The following is a 22283-nucleotide window of genomic DNA, read 5'->3' as shown; positions in this document are numbered from 1 at the left end:
TATCTTTTTTTTGTGCCCTGTGCTAAAATTTCGCTTTGGTGATCTTCTTGGTTTTTACAGCACAAAAATCATGTTTTTGTTCTTTTCAGGTCTTCCAAAAACGTTTGCCACCTGAAGCAGTAGATCTTCTTTGTAGGTTCTTCCAGTATTCTCCTAATTTGAGATGCACAGCGGTACACTATTCATAGTTTTCTCTGATTTTGTTACATATTCCACTTTCATATATTGCTTGGAATCAGAATCAGAAGCTAACCCATTTATAAATATGTCTTATGGTGTTCTGATAGGTGGAAGCTTGTATCCACCCGTTCTTTGATGAGCTAAGAAACCCAAACGCTCGTCTGCCAAACGGCCGGCCACTTCCTCCACTTTTCAATTTTAAACCGCAAGGTAAGGTACCCTTATTTTGCTTCTTTTTTTGTTGTTGTTAAAATTCTTTTTAGGGGACGAAAATTATTGGGTTGATCCCGACCTCAACTAGCTTGTAGGCTGCTTAATCACCTGATTTCTAATAGTCATACAATTATAAACCATAATCAACAATATTATATGCTCTTTCAGCAATGAGCATAGTTAGTAAATTGAAGTTAGTTATTTAGAATATAAGGACCGATGTGGGATTCTCTTGAGCCTTCTATAGAAAAAAAAAAAAGTCTTCTAATGTGTTCTTCATGGCGTTAAGATCCAAATTGCTCGTCTCTTGTAGTAATCACCACTCATTATTCATATGAATCTGTGATCCTTCGTCAGCTCGAAATCGGATATATATGTGTGTGTGTGTGTGTTGCATGAATTGATTGATAAGCTTGTGTCTTACAGAACTCTCTGGTATCCCTCCTGAAACTTTGGACCGGCTTGTCCCAGAACATGCCCGTAAACAGATCCACTTCATGGCATTAGACTCGTAAGTCTCTTCCGCGTTTTCTGTACGACCTATCGGGTGTTCTCTCCTTTCCTCTAAACTCTCTAGATCTCAGTCTTTGGGAAAAACCAGTAGAGCTCTCTCTGTAAACAGAAATTCACTGGAAAAAGAAGCAATGACTTTCTATTAAGGTGCTTGCACATCCTTTCTTGTGTCGAACAGGGCATGCGTAAAATGCAACACTACTTTGCTAGATAATGTTGATATAGAGGAAACAAACTTACATTCTACAATACTCTCAAGCCATAACACAATTTTTCAAAAAATTGTGAAACAAATAAATTTTTGTTTCAGTTTGGTTTATTTTCTCATGTGTACGAACAAGAATTAAACCAAAAGTCTATTACTCGAATTAGGCCAAACAAATTGTGAATGTCTTGAACCTTTAGGGGAAAAACAATGAAAGTAGACTAAGTAGTATCCTTCCAAACCAATGAGAACCAATTTGACACAGAAAGATTGATAGTTAAAAGACAAAAACAAAAACAAACAAGAAAGCAAGAAAGCGACAATGGGGATCAAACTTGTAAATCTTCTTGGTTCACTTCATCGAAAGACGATAGTCTCAAAGAAAAAGGAATCAGATTTGGGACATGAATAGAGCAACCTGACTGATGAGCCACTTCATCTCTATCCTAATCTTTCTGCACACATCTCCCCTCACAACATAAACGTAAGCTTGTTTATTTTTATTGCTGCTACAACACATGATGAAAGTCTTTCTGTTGGACATGGGCTGCGCCCAATATGTCGCTCGGCCCAACAAGACTCATTAATTGTGATTTCGGTCCAATTGAAAACAAGCCATTAACAATCCGCAAAGGGCAATCTCGGGAATTCACGATGAAAACTCTAGGAAACTCTAGGTCAACAATCGCCTATAAAAGGAAACATCACTTATTAGGATCACCAACCTGACTCGCGTACAAGACCCCGAGAGCAATACTTTGCGTCTAAAACCGATATTGTCTTTTGTATAATTCATTTCAGCTTTCGAGCTCGTCATTATTGGCTTGTTAGTTTTCCTGTGAACTGACAAGCTCAATCTTGACTCGTGTTATTGACGACCTCACGTTTTTATCGTTAATAAAAGAACCAGCTTCACTCTTTCCCCAAAAAACCTTTATTTACTTAGTGTTGTGCAATCCCCGGTACAAACAATTGGCGCCCACCATGGGGCAAGAGTAGAGCGCTTCTTTTGACGAATCAAGACCGACGGTCCTCACTTCCTCGAAGTTTCAAGACTCATGACGAACCACAGCGAAGACCTCAACAAAGCAACAGAGCAGCGATGGGGGCGAACGAGAACACAAACTGTCCCTCCGCCGAGCACAACCGAAGGCTCCCTACCGAGCACAATTTCTCCGCCAGCGCCCGACGCGCCTTCCGAGCCTCTCATAGCTGCACACGCTGAAGTCGGTCCTGCCGCAGCCCCAGCTGGTCACCAACGCTGCCACTCTCCCACCTCCACCTTCCGCGATGACAACAGTCGAGGACGCTACTCTGAACAACACAACCTCTACACCAGCGCTCGATACGCCATCAGAACCTCTTGTTACCACACATGCCTAGCATCTCCAAACCGTGACTCTAGTTTTTACTGACAGTGCCGCCCTCCCAGCTCCCTTGCTTGCTGGACACAGAAACAACCTCGACGATCTGATGTAGACTATCATGGACATACTCGTTAGCCAGGACAGGCGAACAACCGAGCGACTTGACACACTCGCTACAACATAAAAAGCTAACCATAATCAAATCAACTGACTCCAACAATAGAGGAACAAGCACCGACACACCATCGACTTTGGGAGCGCTCAGAGCACCTATTTTACCTCCAGTAACAGCCATGGGTGATGTAGTCGGCCTCTCCTTAGCCAAAGAAAGATCCATGACACCATCACTTTTCACCAAACTCAAGAATGTCATCAAAATCACGATCGTCGATCAAACCCTCGATGGTGAAACCAAAATCTCCACTCTTACCCAATATCTATCGATACCGTCGAAAGCATCACCGTGAGAAGTGCCGACCTCATGAGAGGTATCGCCAAGCTCGCGACAACCAAACCAAACATCAACGCTCAGCTCCACATCCCCTCGATCGGTCTCAAAGCTAGCCGGATCCAGATCGGCAGATTCTCGGTCGCTCCACCCTTTGATCAGCCCAATGTCGCCAAAGGCAATCTCACGGGAACTGCCGACCTCGTGGGATGTGACGACCTTGCGAGAAGTGCCGACCCCGTTCAAGTCCCGCCGATCTCTCTCAATCTCTACATTCTGCCGACCTCCGTCACTCGCAGTACCAAACTCAGCCTCATTCCCAATCACGTTAAAACCCCTCCTGACGCCGACCTCCCATCATGAGGTCGGCATCGCCATCATCAGACGACCTCGCGGGAACTATCAACCACGAGATTGGAACCGACCTCGATTCGACAACCAATGGTGGTGGCGCCCTCAACTGTGCCGACCTCACGCTCGTCCCTTCGCCAACCCACACTCGCACTTGCAACACCAACCTCAGTCCCATCATGCAAACCTCTGTTTGAACCAATGCGCCGATCTGCCGCACCACTCGCAAAACCCATCTCTCCACTCAAACTCGGAACGCCGAGCTCGATTTGCCGCAGATAAGCTGAACATACAACCCTTGCTCCGGCACCTAAAGATGCAACCTGAGAGCGGTGATCGACCAATCTTGCTTGACAATCGCCGATCTCAATCCCGATTCGCCGACCACCCTCGTTTTGGGTCCTGATCTCACTACTTAAGTTGCCGCTCTCGACCCCACCGAAACCATAGGATCTGTTTTCGCGACCCATAGAGCGGCGACCCCTGTCCGGTTTGATGTTATCAGCTCCATCGCGCTCGATGTAACCCGGACTATGGCGCGCCGACCCTGATTCAGCAAACCCATTTCTGTCTAAAACTAAAGGGACATGCCGACCTACCATTTCCGATCTCAAACTGCCAACCATGGGTTTGGTCTTGAGTGGCGGCGAGCTAGGGTTCTAGGAGATGCAATCGAACAAGAGAGAAGAAAAGAGAGAGAGGAGCATAAACATAAATCGACTGTTGTCAACCCCAAATTGACGATCCGCATCTAACAATTGCCAACCTCGCTGGCATCACGCAAGCTTCGACGAACATCTCGAGTCCATGGCCTGGAACCAACATCTCATCGAGATCTTCACCATCATGCTGCCCTCCGATATCACTCATGCCAACCTCGCGATGGGTAAAATAAGACAGCAGCGCCGACCTCCCTTCAGTGGACCTTGTTATTTCCGCCATCGAACCCAGGCCGAAAGAATCAGCAACCTCGGTGTTAACCATCAATGGACCGTGCCAACCAGCGACCCCGCGAAGAGAGGAACCATTATCGCCGACCTCATTGTGAATGACCCCTCTCTGTCACCGTGCCGCCCTCTGACGCTGCTCATACCAACTTCGCTAGAGTCAAAGTGGAGCCCATGAACGGTCTGTGTCGACCTCCATGCACCAGATCTCGAACGAAACCACCGACCATGGTGATCTCGTTTTCGACAGCCGCCGAACCATGCTGATCAGACATCTCCGATTCCCACGGATGGCGACCACGTGGTTGGTACTTTGAGCGGCGGCTAGGTTTTAAGTGTACGACCAAACCGAGAAAAGAAAAGAAAAGAAAGAAGCGACCACAGTGGGAGTCGAACCCATGACCTTTTGATCCGAAGTCAAACGTGTTAATCACACTTGATCTCCGCATCAACAAACCTAGCGTCGACTAGTTAATCAACAGTTTGCATTTGCCGAGTGCCGCTCTCAATCTCTGCATAGTTCTTATTCCCTCTGAGCTCTCTACTTTCCAATTCGACTCCAATAAACATATCGGTTTCTCATCATAAAACACACGAAAGAACCTCCACGCCAAGAGCCGACCAGCTCAATATTTTAGACGTAAATGCAACCGAGTGTAACGCAAATCCCTTACAGCCTATGGCCAACGGCCGCTCTCATCAGGAATATTCAAACATGCTCACAACCACCAATCTCACTCGAATTCTCTCGGATCCTTCTATTCACCCTCAACACAAAGAAGTCTCATAGCAAAATGAGTTCAAAAAAAAAAAAGAACGCTCGGCATACCGAGCTCGTCAATTCTTCGTAAGAACACCATTAATAAAAAAGTTACACTCGCAAGAGTACACTTAATCAAATAAGCTCTCTCGAACGAGTCCGTCTTAACGAGTGTCCAGCTTCTACATCGTCACCCCGGCCAGGTGTACGATTTAAAATGCGTTCCACATGGATGCAGCGGTGAAATAATCCGCACAAAAAAAGCCGAGCCCAGTCTCGCATTCAGCTAGCAGGCGGTCAAGTTTGAATAAGCCAAGTTCTTACTTGCACACTCTTGCCGACCTCGGGGCACCCACAGGGTAAGCCGGACACCAGGGCCGCACCTAAAAGGTACGACGAGCTCATCTCAACTACCACCCAAAAACTTGGTATTCGAAACACGTAACAGGATAAGCCGAGAGACGTCTCGCCCCGTAAAATACATCTCGAAACCAAGCAAAAAGCCCAGCATGTCTCGCACTATCTTGAGGGTGCCTAAACTAATAAGACAAGCTCCGGCTTGCATGTTCTTGTCAACTCCAAGCACCCACAGGGTAAGCCGGACAAGAATGCCGCACCTAAAGGTACGGCGAGTCCGTCTACCACTTAACTCTGGTAAGGCACAAAGCCGAGCTGCATATCGAACATTTGCCCGCTCCCTCACGACGACACCCTCACGCTCGATGCTCGACACCCTCACGTTCGACGTGATTGCGCTCGCCGCCCTCACACTTGACGCTCGCCTTCCTCACGTTCAATGCTCTCGCGCTCGCCTTCCTCACGTTCGACGCTCTCGCGCTCGCCGCCCTCATGCTCGACGCCCTCACGCTCGCCGCCCTCACACTCGACGCACTCACGTTTAATGCTCTCGTGCTCGCCGTCCTCATGCTCGACGCTCTTGTGCTCGCTTGCGTTTGCCACACTCGTTCATGGTGGCGACCTCCACTCATTCTCAATGTAGACCTCCAATCTCAAGCGTGGTGCCGACTTCCACTCTCCTCAGTACCGATCTCAACTCATTCTCGGTGCTAACCTCAACCTTCTCCCGCACTATCGCAATTGCCGATCTCAAGTTGTCGATCAAACCTCTCATTGCCTCTCCCATGAAAGGATGTAGGATGCGAGCGCATCTCATATCGCCGACCTCCATCCGTTGATCTCCACTTGTCGATCGCAAGGTCGAGCTCAACCTGTCGATCTCCCCTCGATCACAAGGCCATGCTGATCTCCCCATCGATTGCAAGGCCGACCTCCCCCTGCCGATCTCCCCACTTGATCGCAAGTCCTACATCCATTTACTGACCCCCTCAGCTCGTCACCAACTTCCGACCTCTACTCTCCTTCTCATGGCCGATCTCTACTCTCATTTTCGATGCCGACCTCAAACTCACTCACTCACTCTCTCGCTTGCCGACCACAATCTCACTCTCGGTGGCGCCGACCTCCTCTCGCTCATCTCGCCGAGGTCACCGCCGAGGTCACCGCCGAGCTCACCGCCGAGCTCATTACCTCCGCTCATCTCGCCGAGCTCATTACCTCCGCTCATCTCGCCGAGCTCACCGCCGAGCTCATTACTACCGCTCAACTCATTACCTCCGCTCATCTCGCCGAGCTCACCGCCGAGCTCATTACCACTGCTCAACTCATTACCCCCGCTCAACTCATCTCAATCGGCCGATCTTCGATCCCCCTAGAATCATTAAATCTACCGATCTCACCTAGATCACTCTCTCGTGCGGCGATCCTCGACGACGCCCAGCAAGATCGATCGAACCCGCTCAAAGTCAAGTCATCACGGTGACCCCTGTCCGATTCCACATCATCAGCGCCGTGCCGATCTCCAACTGTGGAGTCTTGTCGATCGCCGATCATCAGCAATCTCACTAGCAACCCGAGACGATCTGTGCCGAGCAGGCATATTAACAGAATTCAAGCACGCCCGCTGATCACAGAAGAACTGCCGCTCTCCGGACTAAGGGGGGACTATTGTTGGACATGGGCTGCGCCCAATATGCCGCTCGGCCCAACAAGACTCATTAATTGTGATCTCGGCCTGACAAAATTGGAAGCAAGCCATTAACAATCCGCAAAGGGCAATCTCGGGAATTCACGATGAAAACTCTAGGAAACTCTAGGTCAACAATCGCCTATAAAAGGAAACATCACTTATTAGGATCACCAACCTGACTCGCGTACAAGACCCCGAGAGCAATACTTTGCATCTAAAACCGATATTGTCTTTTGTATAATTCATTTCAGCTTCCGAGCTCGTCATTATTGGCTTGTTAGTTTTCGTGTGAACTGACAAGCTCAATCTTGACTCGTGTTAGTGACGATCTCACGTTTTTATTGTTAATAAAAGAACCAGCTTCACTCTTTCCCCAAAAAATCTTTATTTACTTAGTGTTGTGCAATCCCCGGTACAAACACTTTCTTTATATATCATCCACCATGTATCTTGAAAGCTCGTGATAAAACCTGGGATAGTTAGGTCTTAACTTTCATGAATTTAATCCACACCACATCGTCTCCATTACTTCCACTCCTAATTTTCTTCTTTGTCACCCAAATCTTAGTCTTCCTTGTTTCCTTGCACTGTTCTAACAACGAAAACCGATCTCCCTTGTAAACCGTGAGGACATGTGTATGGGAATAATTTCTCTTCTTAAACGGTAGGACACAAAAGGGCTTGATTATCTCTTTCAAAACATCGAGGACGCGGATGAAATACCGACTAGTTTCTAGATTATAAGCTGTCCAATACAGATTTCCATCCAAGGACACATTATTATAACGTAGAGACTGTTCTCTAGTGTACTTTGCAACATACGTGGCATGTTCAATAATCTTCCACGTTTTGGTTTCGAATTCGAACATGACAATTGAAAGACCCCGACCCGGACGTCTCGGCGTCCGCGGTCACGACTTCCGTACTGACCTATTCCCGGCTGTATATCCATTGATTCTGTTACTTAGCTTTGGCTCGCGGCCTTGCTTTGTAAACCTTTATATGCAGCGGAATATAACTTTAACCTTGACCCATCCCTTTGTGCTTAGCCATACAACCAACCAATCCCACAGGCTTGCACAGATTAGGGATAGGGACTTATAGTTCCTTCGGTTAACGGTGATCGGTTGCGCTATGGGCTTCCCGTACCACTCATGTCTGAAACTTGGTACCGGACGTACCGTGATACCTTGGTCAACTCGTCGGTCATGGTATCATAGTCTGGTCCGATCCAACGATCTAACCCCATAGTCGAATCGCCGATCAACCACTGACCGGGCCGATACTTCTGACTGACTTGCCGACCACCCGACCGACCAATCCAACCTACGGCTCGTATCGTCGATCCTTTGATCTTGCGATCCGACTAGCGATTGAATCACCAGTCTATCCTCGATCGATCCGTCCATTGACGCGGATCGTCGATGACCTTTCGATTGGTCCGACGCTTATGATCGAACCGTCGATCATCCTGCGATCAGACTGACTCCATGGCCGAACCACCATTTATCCTTCGATCGGTTCGACCCGATTGTCGAACCGTCGCTCGTCTCATCGTACCGTCAATAGAGAAGTAGCATGCGCATCAGTTCGGACGATGTACCGTAGTACTCACTGAGCCGCACCCCCTTTTCTTCTTAGCATTGATGGATGATGGATGGATGATGGTGGTGTCTGAAAATGAAGGCCACACTCTCTATTTATAAGGTTTTGGCTGAAGTCTAGGCCCCAAAAGGTACCTGTCCGACAAGACTCTTCGATCGTGTATGTTCGGCCGTGCATGTTCGGTCATGCCTGTTCGGCCATGACCGTTCGTCCATGTCTGTTCAGACATGCCTGTTCGGTCACTACGTCTCATGACCGCCCACGAGCTACCCAGCTGACCTGCACACTGTCCACCACTGTCCAGCTGGCCGAGCTCGGTCAAGCTCCTTGGCAGCTGGTCGAGCTAGTGGCAGCTGGTCGATCTGACGCTAGCTGGCCGATAGCTGTCCGCAGCTGGCCGATAGCTATCCTCAGCTGGCCGATAGCTGTCCAGAGCTGAACTGACTTGTTCATCCAGTTCGTTCAGCTCGTTCAGCTTATGTTCCAGCTAGTTGAGCTAGTAGCTTAGCTACTTAAGCTCATCTAGCAATCATTTTGCTTAAAACAAATTGCCCCCCTTTAGGATCACGGGACGCGAGCATTACAAATCTACCCCCTTAAAATGAATTCGTCCTCGAATTCGGTGCGTTTAATAATTCCTGACCTTTTGGTCGCTGTTTCCCGACCTTCTGGTCGATATTTCCCGACCGTGATCCTTCCCGGACGCGGTCTTAATTCCCGACTTTGATCCTTCCCGGACGCGGTCATAATTCCCGACCTTGGTCCTTCCCAGACGCGGTCATAATTTCCGACCTTTTGGTCGATATTCCCTGACCCTGGTCCTCCCCGGACGTGGTCGTAATTCCCGACCTTCTGGTCGATATGCTATGTGTTCGACGTTTTGAACAATCGCTCGATTCACGAGTGCATCTTGGCGAACACATTTCCGTTCCCAAGCATGTTTTCGGTCTTAACAGCGATTTCTATTTCGTCCGAACACATAGCACAATTGCATACGTCCTCACAGGATCGCGCATGCTCTGATACCAACTTGAAAGACCCTGACTCGGACGTCTCTGCGTCCGTGGTCACGGCTTCCGTACGGCCCTATTCCCGGCCGTATATCCATTGATTCTGTTACTTAGCTTTGGCTCGCGGCCTTGCTTTGTAAACCTTTATAGGCAGCGAAATATAACTTTAACCTTGACCCATCCCTTTGTGCTTAGCCATACAACTAACCAATCCCACAGGCTTGCACAGATTAGAGATGGGAACTTATAATCCCTTCGGTTCACGATGATCGGTTGTGCTATCGGCTTCCCGTACCACTCATGTCCGAAGCTTGGTACCGGACGTACCGTGATACCTCGGTCAACTCGTCGGTCATGGTATCAGAGCCTGGTCCGATCCAACGATCTGACCCCATAGTCGAATCGCCGATTAACCATTGACCAGGCCGATACTTCTGACGGTTTGGAAACAAACGAGAAATTGAGGTGGTATTCATTTTTCTTCTAAACTATAGATCTTACGAATTCATCAACGGTCGATATGAAAATCAATAAGATATAATTTCGGATAATTTTAGAAAATTATTAACAAATGATTAAATGTTAATATTTAAGTATTTAAATTGATCTCTTCTTTATATAAAGACAAATTTGAATCTTAGGACATTTTTATTTATAAATAATGGATATTCTTTAGGACTAAAAGAACAAACTTGATTTTGTCTGATAATGAATTTAGACTTGCGAGATAGAAAAACCAAATAATTAAAAACCACAACTTTTTTTTTTGTGCACAAAAAAAACCACAACTTTAAACTTGTATAAATTCTTCGTGTTCCCTTCTTCATAATGTTAAAAACCACAACTTTAAACTTTCAGTTATTTCTGATTTGCACCCTGGTATATCAGAAGCTCAGGTTTTCCGGCCACGTGTTGGTTATGTACTTTTGTTCAATCCATAAATTAATATACCAGGGTGCAAATCAGAAATAACTGAAAGTACAGTGGCTTTTCTGTCAATTCAATAAGACATAAATATATAAGGCCCAATAGGCCCATGTATACAAAAAGCCTTTTAAACTAGTTTCATCACTCTCTCCCATTTTTAGGGTTTCACCAGAGACAGAAGTGAGAGAGGAGTAAAAATGCCGGCGGGACACGGAGTGAGGGCGAGAACTAGGGATCTCTTCGCGAGACCGTTCAGGAAGAAGGGTTATATCCCACTCTCCACTTACCTCAGAACCTTCAAGGTCGGTGATTACGTCGATGTCAAGGTTAATGGAGCCATCCACAAGGGTATGCCTCACAAGTTCTACCATGGTCGTACTGGTCGTATCTGGAACGTTACCAAGCGTGCCGTTGGTGTTGAAGTCAACAAACAGGTTTGTAATGTGTTGATTTGTTGAATTTCAAGGATCTGTGTGTGTTTGTGTTGTTTTTTATGGCTTTGGTATCTGTCTCAGTTCTGAAATGTGAGATTTTGTATTGGTTTAGAGGACTCATGTTTTGGGTTTTGCTATTTGGAGTTATTAAATTGGAGTGTAACTTAATTTTGTGTTTGGGTTTGGTTTATAGATTGGGAACAGAATCATAAGGAAGAGGATACATGTGCGTGTGGAGCATGTGCAGCAATCAAGGTGTGCTGAGGAGTTCAAACTGAGGAAGAAGCAGAACGATGAGCTCAAGGCTGCAGCTAAAGCCAGAGGTGAGACAATCAGCACCAAGAGACAACCTAAAGGTCCTAAACCGGGTTTCATGGTTGAAGGTATGACCTTGGAGACTGTTACTCCCATCCCTTACGATGTTGTCAACGATCTCAAGGGCGGCTATTAAGTGTTTCTATTTACTTGGAATTTTTGCACTTGCTTTGTGTTCTTAATGATGCTTTTGTACCAAACAAGACTGATTTCTATGTGGTATGACAGTGCAGTTGAGATTTTGTTAGGAGAGATTGGTTTACATTACCATTTTGGTTAATGCATTCTTTTTTGTTTGTTCCTCGTCTCTTAAATTGGTAAGTACAATACCAAGGTTCAACATTTTCCCATGTACACCAACCATTGTCTCGACTCTCGATGTTGGATAGATATTAATCACACCTTGGTAACATAGAAACCTAGAATTTCACGTAGGAAATACAGTTGCGATATCTTATTATAAACTCGACTCAGAAAAATGATTCTAGTTCGTAAAGTATTGCTTCAATCTCCACTATAAAAGACATCTTTTTTTGTTTTCTTCACCAATGATCTAGATAAGATAGCTTTCACTAGAGGCTCTTAAGAAAGAAACCATCTGCCAAATAAAGCAGCCATTGGTATTGTAACTGTGAATTAGTTTGAACCTCCCTAAAAATTAGAGTGGAAGATTAAGCCAATGTCGTAGTTCATCACCCATGTCCCTCATAAAAATCAATTGCAATGCAACAACAGACTTGAGCAGAACATCAATTATCCAACGGATATCAACGTTTTCAGATTATACCCAAAGATCTATGCATAACCTCGGAACTCAATGCTTCACTTCAAACTGGTCAAGATAGAAGGGTCGATATTTCATTGCAATGGCCAATGGGTATTGACATAGATGGAAAAGAACAGAGATGACACACATACTTGGATAAAAACTCACCTGAAGATTTACTAATTCGTATTCTTGTATAATCTTTTAGCCAAAGATAGAATTCAGAGAAATGTTTATTCCTTCTTTTGTTTCCAATTGAACTACATCAAGGAGGAGCAAATTTGAATTATTTCCATTAGCAATTAAAGCCACATAGAAAGAAAGAAAAGAAAAAAAAGAGACAAACTCGAAACAGAAGCTTTTCTCAAACAGACGTATCAGTTGGGCTCGAAATAGCCACAACAGAGCCAGCCTGACTAGCAAGAATAACCATCGCTGGTGAGGCATACCTGTGAGCAGTCTGAGTGAGTAAGCTGAGCACTGCACCAATCAGCTCAACCGCTGAGCCAAACCATAACCATGGTAGAGCCAATGGAATGCTAAATGTTTTCATTCTTCACATGATCATCTTCTCTTCCTTCATCAGATTGAACAGTCTCAACGAGTAAGCAGAGCACTGCACCAATCAGCTCAAATGTCGAGCCAAACCATGACAAAAGCAGAGCCAGTGGAACGTTAAATGCTTTCACATTTTCCACACAATTGCCTTCTTTTGCTTCATCAGAATATTGAATGGTGTGGTTAAAACTTCCTCAACCGCCTTTACAACCTTATTCATAAACTCGGCTTCGGATCTGTAAAATTTGAGTAAGAAAACAGAGGCAGGCAAAATGGTTAACCCGTTTATAGTTTACAGTGGCCTCTTCGATCCGTTTAATGAGGTGTTTCAGGTCTCTTCCTCTTTGTTCAAGTGTATCCATGAAGAAGTCGATATTGTTTTTTTTCAACGCTTCTTTTAGGTGACTGACGAAGCCGTGGCGAATATCCTTTCCTCGGAAGTTGATGAACACTTGATGGACCACAGGGCGAGATAGAATGGCCATCAAAGATGTTTCCACCAGTTTGATTTCAAGAATCGTTAAATAGGGCAGTCGTTTGATTCCTGAATCCGGTACATAGGAGGAGAGGACAAGCTATTGAAACAAGGAACTGTCGAAACATGTAGTAATAATCTCTTTCAGTCTTAGTAATTGGTGCCACAATAACAGAGATCAATCAATATTAGCAATCTTTCAATGTTATAAAGTAGTGCCACAAAAACAGAGAGAGCAACGGAAACAAAATCACTTTGTAAAGTCATTAAGTTAAGAGACCTTTCCAGCCCGAAGTATTGTAATAGCCACAACAGAGCCAGCCTGGCCAGCAAGAACACAACCAAAGCTTTTCGCCGGAGGTTGATAAAATACTTGAGCGAGGGACGGGGCGAGACAGCTCTTCACCAGTTTGGTTCAAGAAGGCTTCTTCTTTCTTACCAAAATGAAAATCAACTTGATTCCAGTGTGTGACCTGCGCTGATCACTTATGTGTTGTATAAAAGAAGCTTAGTGAGTAGTAACCAATTCCCTTCTTCATTCGCCCTTGGTAAAATTAAAATACAAACATAGATATTGTAGCCCTTGGTAATGTAATTTCTTAACGCGTGACAGTTTCAAGACTTTATAAAAAAATATTTTTATAAAAATAACTAATTTATATTGCACATATCATGAACTGAATAATTAAAAATGATTATCTACTCTAGTCTATGTAGGTATCATAATTTCAGACAATAAAAATAAAAATGTAAGAAAAAAATTTCTACATTTAAACAAAAAATAATATGCAAAGTCCTTATATATTATTTACAATGAAATAAAGAAATTGGTGAGTTCTATGTTGCATGAAAACTCTTTTTAATGTCTGTTTCCCGTTTCCGAAAAGTTTCAGAAACCGGAACTCGTGGAAACATGGAAACAAGTCATGGAAACACGATTCCTACAAATATTTGTTTGAAAACACGATGGAAACTCCGTTTTTCTTTTGGAAACACGAGAGAAATTTTTTTTTAACTTAGAAACTTAGTAAATAAATAATTTAAAAATATATATTCATGATACATATAAATATATAATATTATTAATGTTTTAATTTAACTATTTAATATTTATATTTTGAATTTGTGTTGTTTCAAATATTCCTTATGATATAATTTTTATGTTTGGTGTTTTACTATGTATACATATATATAATACATACGTTTCTTTTTTTTTTTACAACAGAAAAACAATATTGGCTCAAACAAGCCAATACGAAGGAACATTGTTTACAAAAGTAGCTAGGTGCGGAACTGTGCGACCCCGTCGCGCTAAATTATCCGCTTTGCCATTCTGAGAGCGTGGGACATAAACCAAGGAAAAAGAAGCAAACTCCTCTCTATCCGCCTGAATGTCCTCCAAGTAAGGTGTAAAAGATGACTACTTAGAAGGCGAAGATACCATCTTCACTAAGTCAGAGCAGTCGGTGAGAAAAACTACAGATTGATTATCTGCGCCAATCATACATCGCATAGCCCAGATAAGGGCTTGTACCTCAGTATGAAGAGGAGAGAGACTACGGCGAATGTTGGCAGCACCCATAATGGGAGCGTCGCCCCAAGGCAACATGCAAAACCATCCTCTTCCCACATAAGGATCTGTTGCTTTCCAGGAACCATCGACATAACAAGTAAAACTCGAGAGAGACCGTGGAACCCCGAAACTCCCCCTCACACAGGGGGCAGCCGTACTGGTAATATCTCCGGTGCTAGGACCGTCTATAATACATATGTTTCCATCTTTTAATTTTAGAAAAAAATCGTTTCCCATTTCCGAAACGTTTCGCTTCCGCGTATCCGTTTCCGTTTTCATGCAACCTAGGGTGAATCTATTTTAATTATTGAAAAACGGTGCTCTATCTAACGTACTTTGCACCACGTTTATATATCAGAACTTCTTCGTTTTGCTCCTCTTGAGTCTTCTTGACCTCTTACATGTGAGAAATTGATATGACCATTTCCAAGACTTTTATTCTCACTTTCAGGAAAAAAATTGATACATCTTTTTTCTTTTCTTATTCTGGAGAAAATCATATATATAAAAGTAGAGTTTCAGTCTCTCCTTATTGGTCCACTTGGCAATGCAATTTTAATAAAAAATAAAATTATATTAAAACACGAATTTAAAACAATTAATTTTTACATTAAACTCACATGATATAAAACTGAAATCTTTATAGCTTCTCCCTATAAATTATGCATTAACTTTATTTATCCACTAAGTTGTATTAATCAATTGTATTAAAACAAAACAATAAATTAGAATTGTAACTCTCATTTTTCTAAATGTAATTTTTTATTATTTCTCTTCCTATAAATACTCATTATCTTATTCTCTTAGTCTATCACTCTTTCATTCTCTCATCTTCTTCCACTACTCTCAAATCTCTTTTTTTGTTTTGTTTTGTTTTGTTTTGTATTTTTTTTGTTATTGTTGTTGTATGGGTTATAAAAAATCAAATCAAATATCATTGTAAAAGCTTAGTTTTAGAGTTTGTATGATATGTATATCTTATATATTTATTTTAATCTTTTAAAATGTTTATCTCCATTTTCTATTTTATATTAACATCTTATAAGTCATTATTTTCATACTTCCTTACAATATTCACCACACAATAAGATCATAAAGTTGAAATGATCCATATGTAATTATCTATTATGTCTCTGGTTATCTCACATATTCATGTATCATTTTTAATAATTTATAAAGATCAATATAATATTTAAAGATCAATATAATTATCCATTTATCCATTTATAAAGACTATTTTGTTTTGTGATTCAATTGTTAAATCTGCAGATATCAATATAATATATATATATATATATATATTTATGATTTGAGGTTTTTGAAAACAAAAAGAACATAATTAAACAATTGGTTTTTTGTGTCTTTAATCAAAATAAAAAATGATCCAAAAAACAAAACATATTCAACTGGAACTTAAATATAAAAATAAAATATAATTTTAAAAATATCATTTCACTAAATTCTCTAAAGATGAAACCATTAGTATGAAATCTAGCACTATAAATTAAATTGATGAGTGAAAACCAAAAAAATATAAGTTATCCTTGGGATTTTAAAAATTATTGAGATTGAAGAATTCATATAATTTTATAAGAAAACTAATTTAGTTTGTCACTTAAAAAGTAATATTTTTTATTTTGAAATATTATGTGTAAGTGTTGAGTTTATATCAACAAACAACCAAATCATGTGAATTTTGATTCAGCCACTTGGTATTCCTTTTATTTTAGGTTATAAAAAATTAAAATATTTATTTATAATTAAAGACATGTAACTCCATTTAACTCAAATGTAACTCCTATCCAATAATTGTACATTAATTCATTCCTCCTACTAACTTATTATCTTTCAAGAGAAATTATTTTTGGTTAAATTTTAATATTTTTTATTTATTTTGGTTGGCTAAACTTATATTCATATTTTGGTTGGCTAAATTAATATATTTCTCATGTAAAATTATTGTTTATAATATATTTCTCATTTCAAAGTTTAAAGCAATATATCATATATATAAATGTAAGGTTTTGGTCTCTCCTTATTGGTTGATTTTCATTTAATGTTTTCTAATTTTTTTTTTTTTTTTTTTTCTAATTGCTTTAAACAATATTTAAGACCCAATAAACACAATACATTTAACTCACACATTAAAATAAAATTATAACTGAAAATAAAATAAATTATGCATTAATCATATTCTACCACTCAATTTTATTCAAACACAATAAATTACTATTGTAACTCCATAGTTCTAAATGTAACTTCCATCATTTTTTATCATATAAATAAGCATTCTCTCAATCTATCATTCTCTCATATTGACATTCTTTTACTATCTCATTTTCACATTCTCTCATTCTCTTCTACAATACCTCAAATCATTTTTCGTTTTTTTTTGTTATTTTTGATTTCTTATTTTTGTTGTATGGGTTGTAAAAAAAAAATGAAATATCATTGTAAATTGTTAATGCTAAATTTTAATTTTAGAGACTACATGATATATATTTTACATTGTTCTTATTTTAAAAGATTTATCTCCTTTATCTAATTTGGATTATTATCTTATAAGTAATCATTCTCTCTTCCTCTCCCACCAATATCAAATGTTGTTATATCTCATATGTGTTGTAAGAGTTTGATTCTATATTTTAATTTAGAAAGTATTATATATATATAGATATTACATTGTTCTATTTTTTAAAGATTCATCTCCATTATCTAATTTGGATTACCATCTTATAGTAAACATTCTCTCCTCCTCTCCTACCAATATCAAATGTTGTTATATCTCATATGTGTTGTAACTTGTAAGAGTTTGATTCTATATTTTAATGTAGAAAGTATTATATATATTTAACATTGTTTTCAATTTTTATTTTATTTATATAAAAAAATATTTCTTTTATATTTCTTGCCTTTCTAATCTATTCATATTTATTTTTTAAATTTGCATAGTTAAATTTAAATTCACATATGTTGGTTTTAACAAAACAATCAACTTTATTTGAGAATTAGATGTTCCTATTCATTTTTAAACGATCAATGTGTAACATATAAGCATTTTGTCTTGCAATCACAAGTTCCATTTCCATTGCTTAACTCCATGGTTAAACTATAATATATGTTGTCCTATTTGTAGGAATAACAACATACTTATTTAATTTATTTAAAAGAGCAGATGATTAAACGAAATAAACATTTCTCCAAATTTTATAATTCAATCAGTGAGTGTACTTATTACTTTGAAAAACTTTTACATTGAAGTTCATAAAATCATATAAGAAAACTAAAATACTATATCACTTCAAATTTGGAAGGAAACACTTGGTATTCCTTTTAAAAAAAGTCAAGACACATATAAAAATTTATTAATATTTAACTCACTTTAAAGACATTAAAGGTCATTTAACTCAAAAATAACTTCTATCCAATAATTTCATACATTCCTCCCACAAATAAATATATATATATATATATATGTTCAAGATTGTATTTAAATATTACATAATTTTTTAGTTAGCTAAATTTATAGTCACATATATACAATATATATACATAAGAATTTATATTACTTATTAACACCATAATTCGACCCATTATTTGCTTAACTCAATATTGGTTTCAAAGTCAACTAAAGAAAAACAGAAACGTTCTTGTTGATATTAGACCAAAACATGGGCATACAAACATAATCACTTACACGGAAGACCTTTTAAAAAAATAACTTATTATTGCAACATCAACGTATGAAGGGTTTATATAAGCAGTTAATTAGAAAATCTATAATACAATAAATGTATTGGAAACAATATCAGTCAATGATAAGATTGGATCCTCAAAAACAAGAAACAACATCTTCATAATTCATAAAAAATAAACGCCACAATTATACGCATCTACACGAAATGGTATAAAGATATAGTATATAAATAAAAGTGAAGGCAAAGCCCGTATCTGCCTAATTAAAACGAAATAATACAAAAGAGAAAATGAAAAAAACAAAAAAATAAGAAAGTGCCAACTACACCACAACCCACGCGTTGCGTGGGGAAGCACCTAATTGATACAATGATAATCTTCTGTGGCCTTGTGTCGAATTTCATCTAGAACTCTCTCAAGCTCTCTAACAATTTCCTTGATAAAATCGGCTTCCGAACTGCAAAAAAATTGTGAATGTCTTTTCTTTTATTTTAACAAAAAAAAGGTCTTTTCTTTTACGAAAGGAGGCATGAAAGCAAAACAAAAGAGCTTATCCATAGTCAGTCCTTAGGATCCACAATCTTTAAGATTATCTCTATTGCAAAAAATTAGAATAAAAGATTCTAAGATACTAATTATAAAGTCCTTTGCATTGTGAAGTAACTTTAGTGCAGTGGCAAGAAGTAAGTCCATTTGTAGAAGGCACCATCACACCCGGGAACGAGTCTCGGCTCCTACCAATGTAGAAATTTGGCTAATGGGCCGGCCAATTGTGGCCCAATGGTTGAAAAAAAAACCCTTGCATTATTTTCCCTACACATGATTCGTTCTTTTAAAAAAAAAAAATAGTAGTAATTAAATGTGACATAAAAAGACACAAAAGTGTTAAGATGCATGATATGAAAGATAAATTCATTTGAAAGTCACCGCATATTATTTTAAGCGTCGTCATAAAACCAATTTACAAGAAAAAAATATTAAGATAAAATTTGGAATACAAAAGAAAAGATTGCACAAGGAAACAAATGGGCTAAAACATGTGTTTTTTACTTTGCCATCATCCAAATTCAAACCCCCATGATATATATTGTTGTCCCAAACCCAAAGAAAAAGAAAGGAGATAAGCAGTGTATTTTGCATGTGATTTAAACCAATAGCATAATACCATGTAAAATTATCTGTGTTGTTTTCTGGTATATAAAGTATCAATTGTTTAAAAGATGTACAAAATTCTATATATTATTTAAAAAACCAAATGTGATAAATGAACCAATTAACTTTTTTTATTTTTTTCATCTGATATAAAAAAAGAGAAATGCCCTAAAATAACACTAAAACAAGTTTTATGGACAATTATAACACACGTTCCATAAATTTCCAAAAATAGCATTATTTAACACATTAAAATATTTAAAATTAATTTTTGTTGTGTTGTTTTTTCAAATATAACATAAACACAATCAAGACTTGTAGTCTAGTTGTCATTTTACCACCTGATTAAAACTGGCGTGTGCAAATTGCATGTTGTTTTGACAAAAACAAAACATAAAAACAAAGAAGCACTGGTGGTACCTTTTGTCTCCCAAGGACAAACCCATCTTGTTGGAAACACACTCTAGGGCTTCCTTCCACTCCATGATCTGAACTCCTCGAGAAGTTTTAGCAAGCGCCCAGAACTTGTCACCAAACTCACCGGTCTGTCCTCTCACATCAATTGCCCTAACCTTGTAGAAAATGGGAATGACTTGGAGCTTTCCTTTATCCACACGTTTTCTTATCTTCACCAACTCATCCATGCACCAACTCGACTCGGCATACCTGGACGACATATATTGTCAATACCTATGGAGTATTTCTACCTTTCTGAAGTAGATTGAATGAAGAAGACATGTAAAACTAGAGGATACTTTCACTCATAAGTCTTAATTAATTATCAGTACGTACCTACTAGAGAAGATGACTAGCGCGATCTTCGACTCTTTAATCCTCACAAAAAGGGTTGTCATACTTTTTCCCCTTAGCTCGTCTTTGTCTACGAAATACAAGATTTCATGTCTCTCAAAGGCATCAAGAAGGTGGCTGACGAAGCTGTAGCGCAACTGATCTCCTCGGAAACTGAGGAATACTTGATGGACGTCAGGGAGAGACATAATTTTCATGTGGGACATCTCTAATAATTTTAGTGTTTTGAGTTTGAGAGAAATTTTGTCACTAGTTATACACGTTAACTATTTGACGATCCTAATTGTGTGATTGTGAAGGGGCTGACTTGACTTCAGTACTACAAAATTCCAGATGAAGAGTCACACTGATCTAGCTACATACACTGATTATACACGGGATGTTCGTTTTAGTTATTTTTATTTTATTTTATTTTTCTTTTTTTTTTTATGGTTTTTTTTTTGTCTTGTCGCAAGCTGTTCTTTATCGATTGTTAAAAAATATATTAATATGTTGGATTAGATTTAGTTATGAACTACATGTACTTTCTTTAGCATTACATGTGACAACATCCCGCGGACAAATCGCAGGCACAATTACCTTTAATATTCTTTTCTCGTTATTCGTTGTGGAAATGCAACATACTTAACATTTTGATTTTCATTTAATATATATATATTTTTTTTGCTTTCTAATTGTTTAATTGTTTTAAATAATATTTAAGACCCAATTAACACAATACATTTAATTCATACATTAAAATAAAATTATAACTGAAAATAAAATAAATTATGCATTAATCATATTCCACCACTCAATTTTATTCAAACACAATAAATAATATTTGTAACTCCAATGATTCTAAATGTAACTTCCATCAATTCTTATCATATAAATAAGCATTGTCTCATTCTCTCATATTGACATTTTTTACTTTCTCATTTTCACATTCTCTCATTCTCTTTCACTTCTCCCATTCTCTTCCACAATATCTCAAATCATTTTTTTTTTTTATGTTTTCAATTTCTTATTTTTGTTGTATGGGTTATAAAAAACCAAATGAAATATCATTGTAAAATTTTAATTTTAGAGACTACATGATATATATATTACATTGTTTTTATATTTAAAGATTCATCTCCATTATCTAATTTGGATTATCATCTTATAAGTAATTATTCTCTCCTCCTCTCTCACCAGTATCAAATGTTGTTATATCTAATATGTGTTGTAAGAATTTGATTCTATATTTTAATTTAGAAAGTATTATATATTATTAACATTGTTTTCAGTTTTTATTTTATTTATATAAAAATAAATATTTCTTTTATATTTCTTGCCTTTCTAATCTATTCATATTTATTTGTAAAATTTTTATAGCTAAATTTAAATTCACATATGTTGATTTTAACAAAAAATCAAGTTTATTTGAGAATCTGTTTTAAAAGGTTTATTTTCATTATCTATTTTAGATTAGCATCTTATAAGTCATTGTTTTTCATACTCTTACAATATTCACCACACAATAAGGTCATGAAATTGAAAAAATCCATATCTAATTCTCTATTATGTACTCTGTTTATCTCACATATTCATGTATCATTTTTAAAAATATAGAATGATCAATATAATTATCCATTTATAAAGTCTATTTTATTTTGTGATCCAATAGATAAATATGTAAAGATCAATATAATATTTATATTATTTAAGATTTGAGGTTTTTGAAAACAAAAAGAACTTAATTATAAAAAAATGATTTTCTTGATTTAAGCAAAATAAAAAAATGATTCCAAAAAGAAATCATAATTGGAAGTGAAATATAGAAAATAATATAATTATTAAAATACCATTTAACTAAATCCTCTAAAGATGAAACCATTAGTATGAAATCTAGCACTATAAATTAAATTGATGAGTGAAAAAAAAAAAAAAAAAAAAAAGGATTGAAA

The 22283-nt window shown here is 38.5% G+C and overlaps 2 protein-coding genes and 1 long non-coding RNA gene across 3 annotated transcripts; 2 read left to right on the top strand and 1 right to left on the bottom strand.

The window, feature by feature from the left end:
* On the top strand, positions 63 to 1225 carry LOC104787468. The gene is made up of 3 exons (XR_767936.1): positions 63 to 173; positions 288 to 390; positions 820 to 1225. It is a non-coding gene; the product is annotated as an uncharacterized LOC104787468 (long non-coding RNA).
* Positions 10725 to 11602, top strand: LOC104787467 (60S ribosomal protein L21-1-like). The gene is made up of 2 exons (XM_010513057.2): positions 10725 to 11007; positions 11201 to 11602. The coding sequence occupies exons 1-2, from the start codon at positions 10771 to 10773 to the stop codon at positions 11456 to 11458; spliced, it is 495 nt and encodes a 164-aa protein (XP_010511359.1). The 5' UTR covers positions 10725 to 10770; the 3' UTR covers positions 11459 to 11602.
* Positions 18748 to 20549, bottom strand: LOC104789511 (protein PHLOEM PROTEIN 2-LIKE A5). The gene is made up of 3 exons (XM_019245512.1): positions 20335 to 20549; positions 19963 to 20208; positions 18748 to 18847 (listed from the first exon to the last, which is right to left on the bottom strand). Exons 1-3 carry the CDS (start codon positions 20547 to 20549, stop codon positions 18748 to 18750), a joined length of 561 nt encoding a protein of 186 aa, XP_019101057.1.

This window comes from Camelina sativa, chromosome 5 (assembly GCF_000633955.1).
Source record: "Camelina sativa cultivar DH55 chromosome 5, Cs, whole genome shotgun sequence".
Classification (NCBI taxonomy): domain Eukaryota; kingdom Viridiplantae; phylum Streptophyta; class Magnoliopsida; order Brassicales; family Brassicaceae; genus Camelina; species Camelina sativa.
Note: the sequence above shows the minus strand (reverse complement) of the source record. Positions and strands in the feature narration are given on the sequence as shown.

Bases quoted from the DNA above. Each gene is read 5' to 3' on its own strand.
- LOC104789511 (XM_019245512.1), bottom strand. From the start codon at position 20,549: ATGAAAATTATGTCTCTCCCTGACGTCCATCAAGTATTCCTCAGTTTC. The intron at 20,209-20,334 runs GTACGTACTGAT...TATGTCGTCCAG, and splicing joins CTAGTCATCTTCTCTAGTAG to GTATGCCGAGTCGAGTTGGT. The intron at 18,848-19,962 runs GTACCACCAGTG...ATTTTTTTGCAG, and splicing joins TTGTCCTTGGGAGACAAAAG to TTCGGAAGCCGATTTTATCA.
- LOC104787467 (XM_010513057.2), top strand. From the start codon at position 10,771: ATGCCGGCGGGACACGGAGTGAGGGCGAGAACTAGGGATCTCTTCGCG. The intron at 11,008-11,200 runs GTTTGTAATGTG...TTTGGTTTATAG, and splicing joins GTGTTGAAGTCAACAAACAG to ATTGGGAACAGAATCATAAG.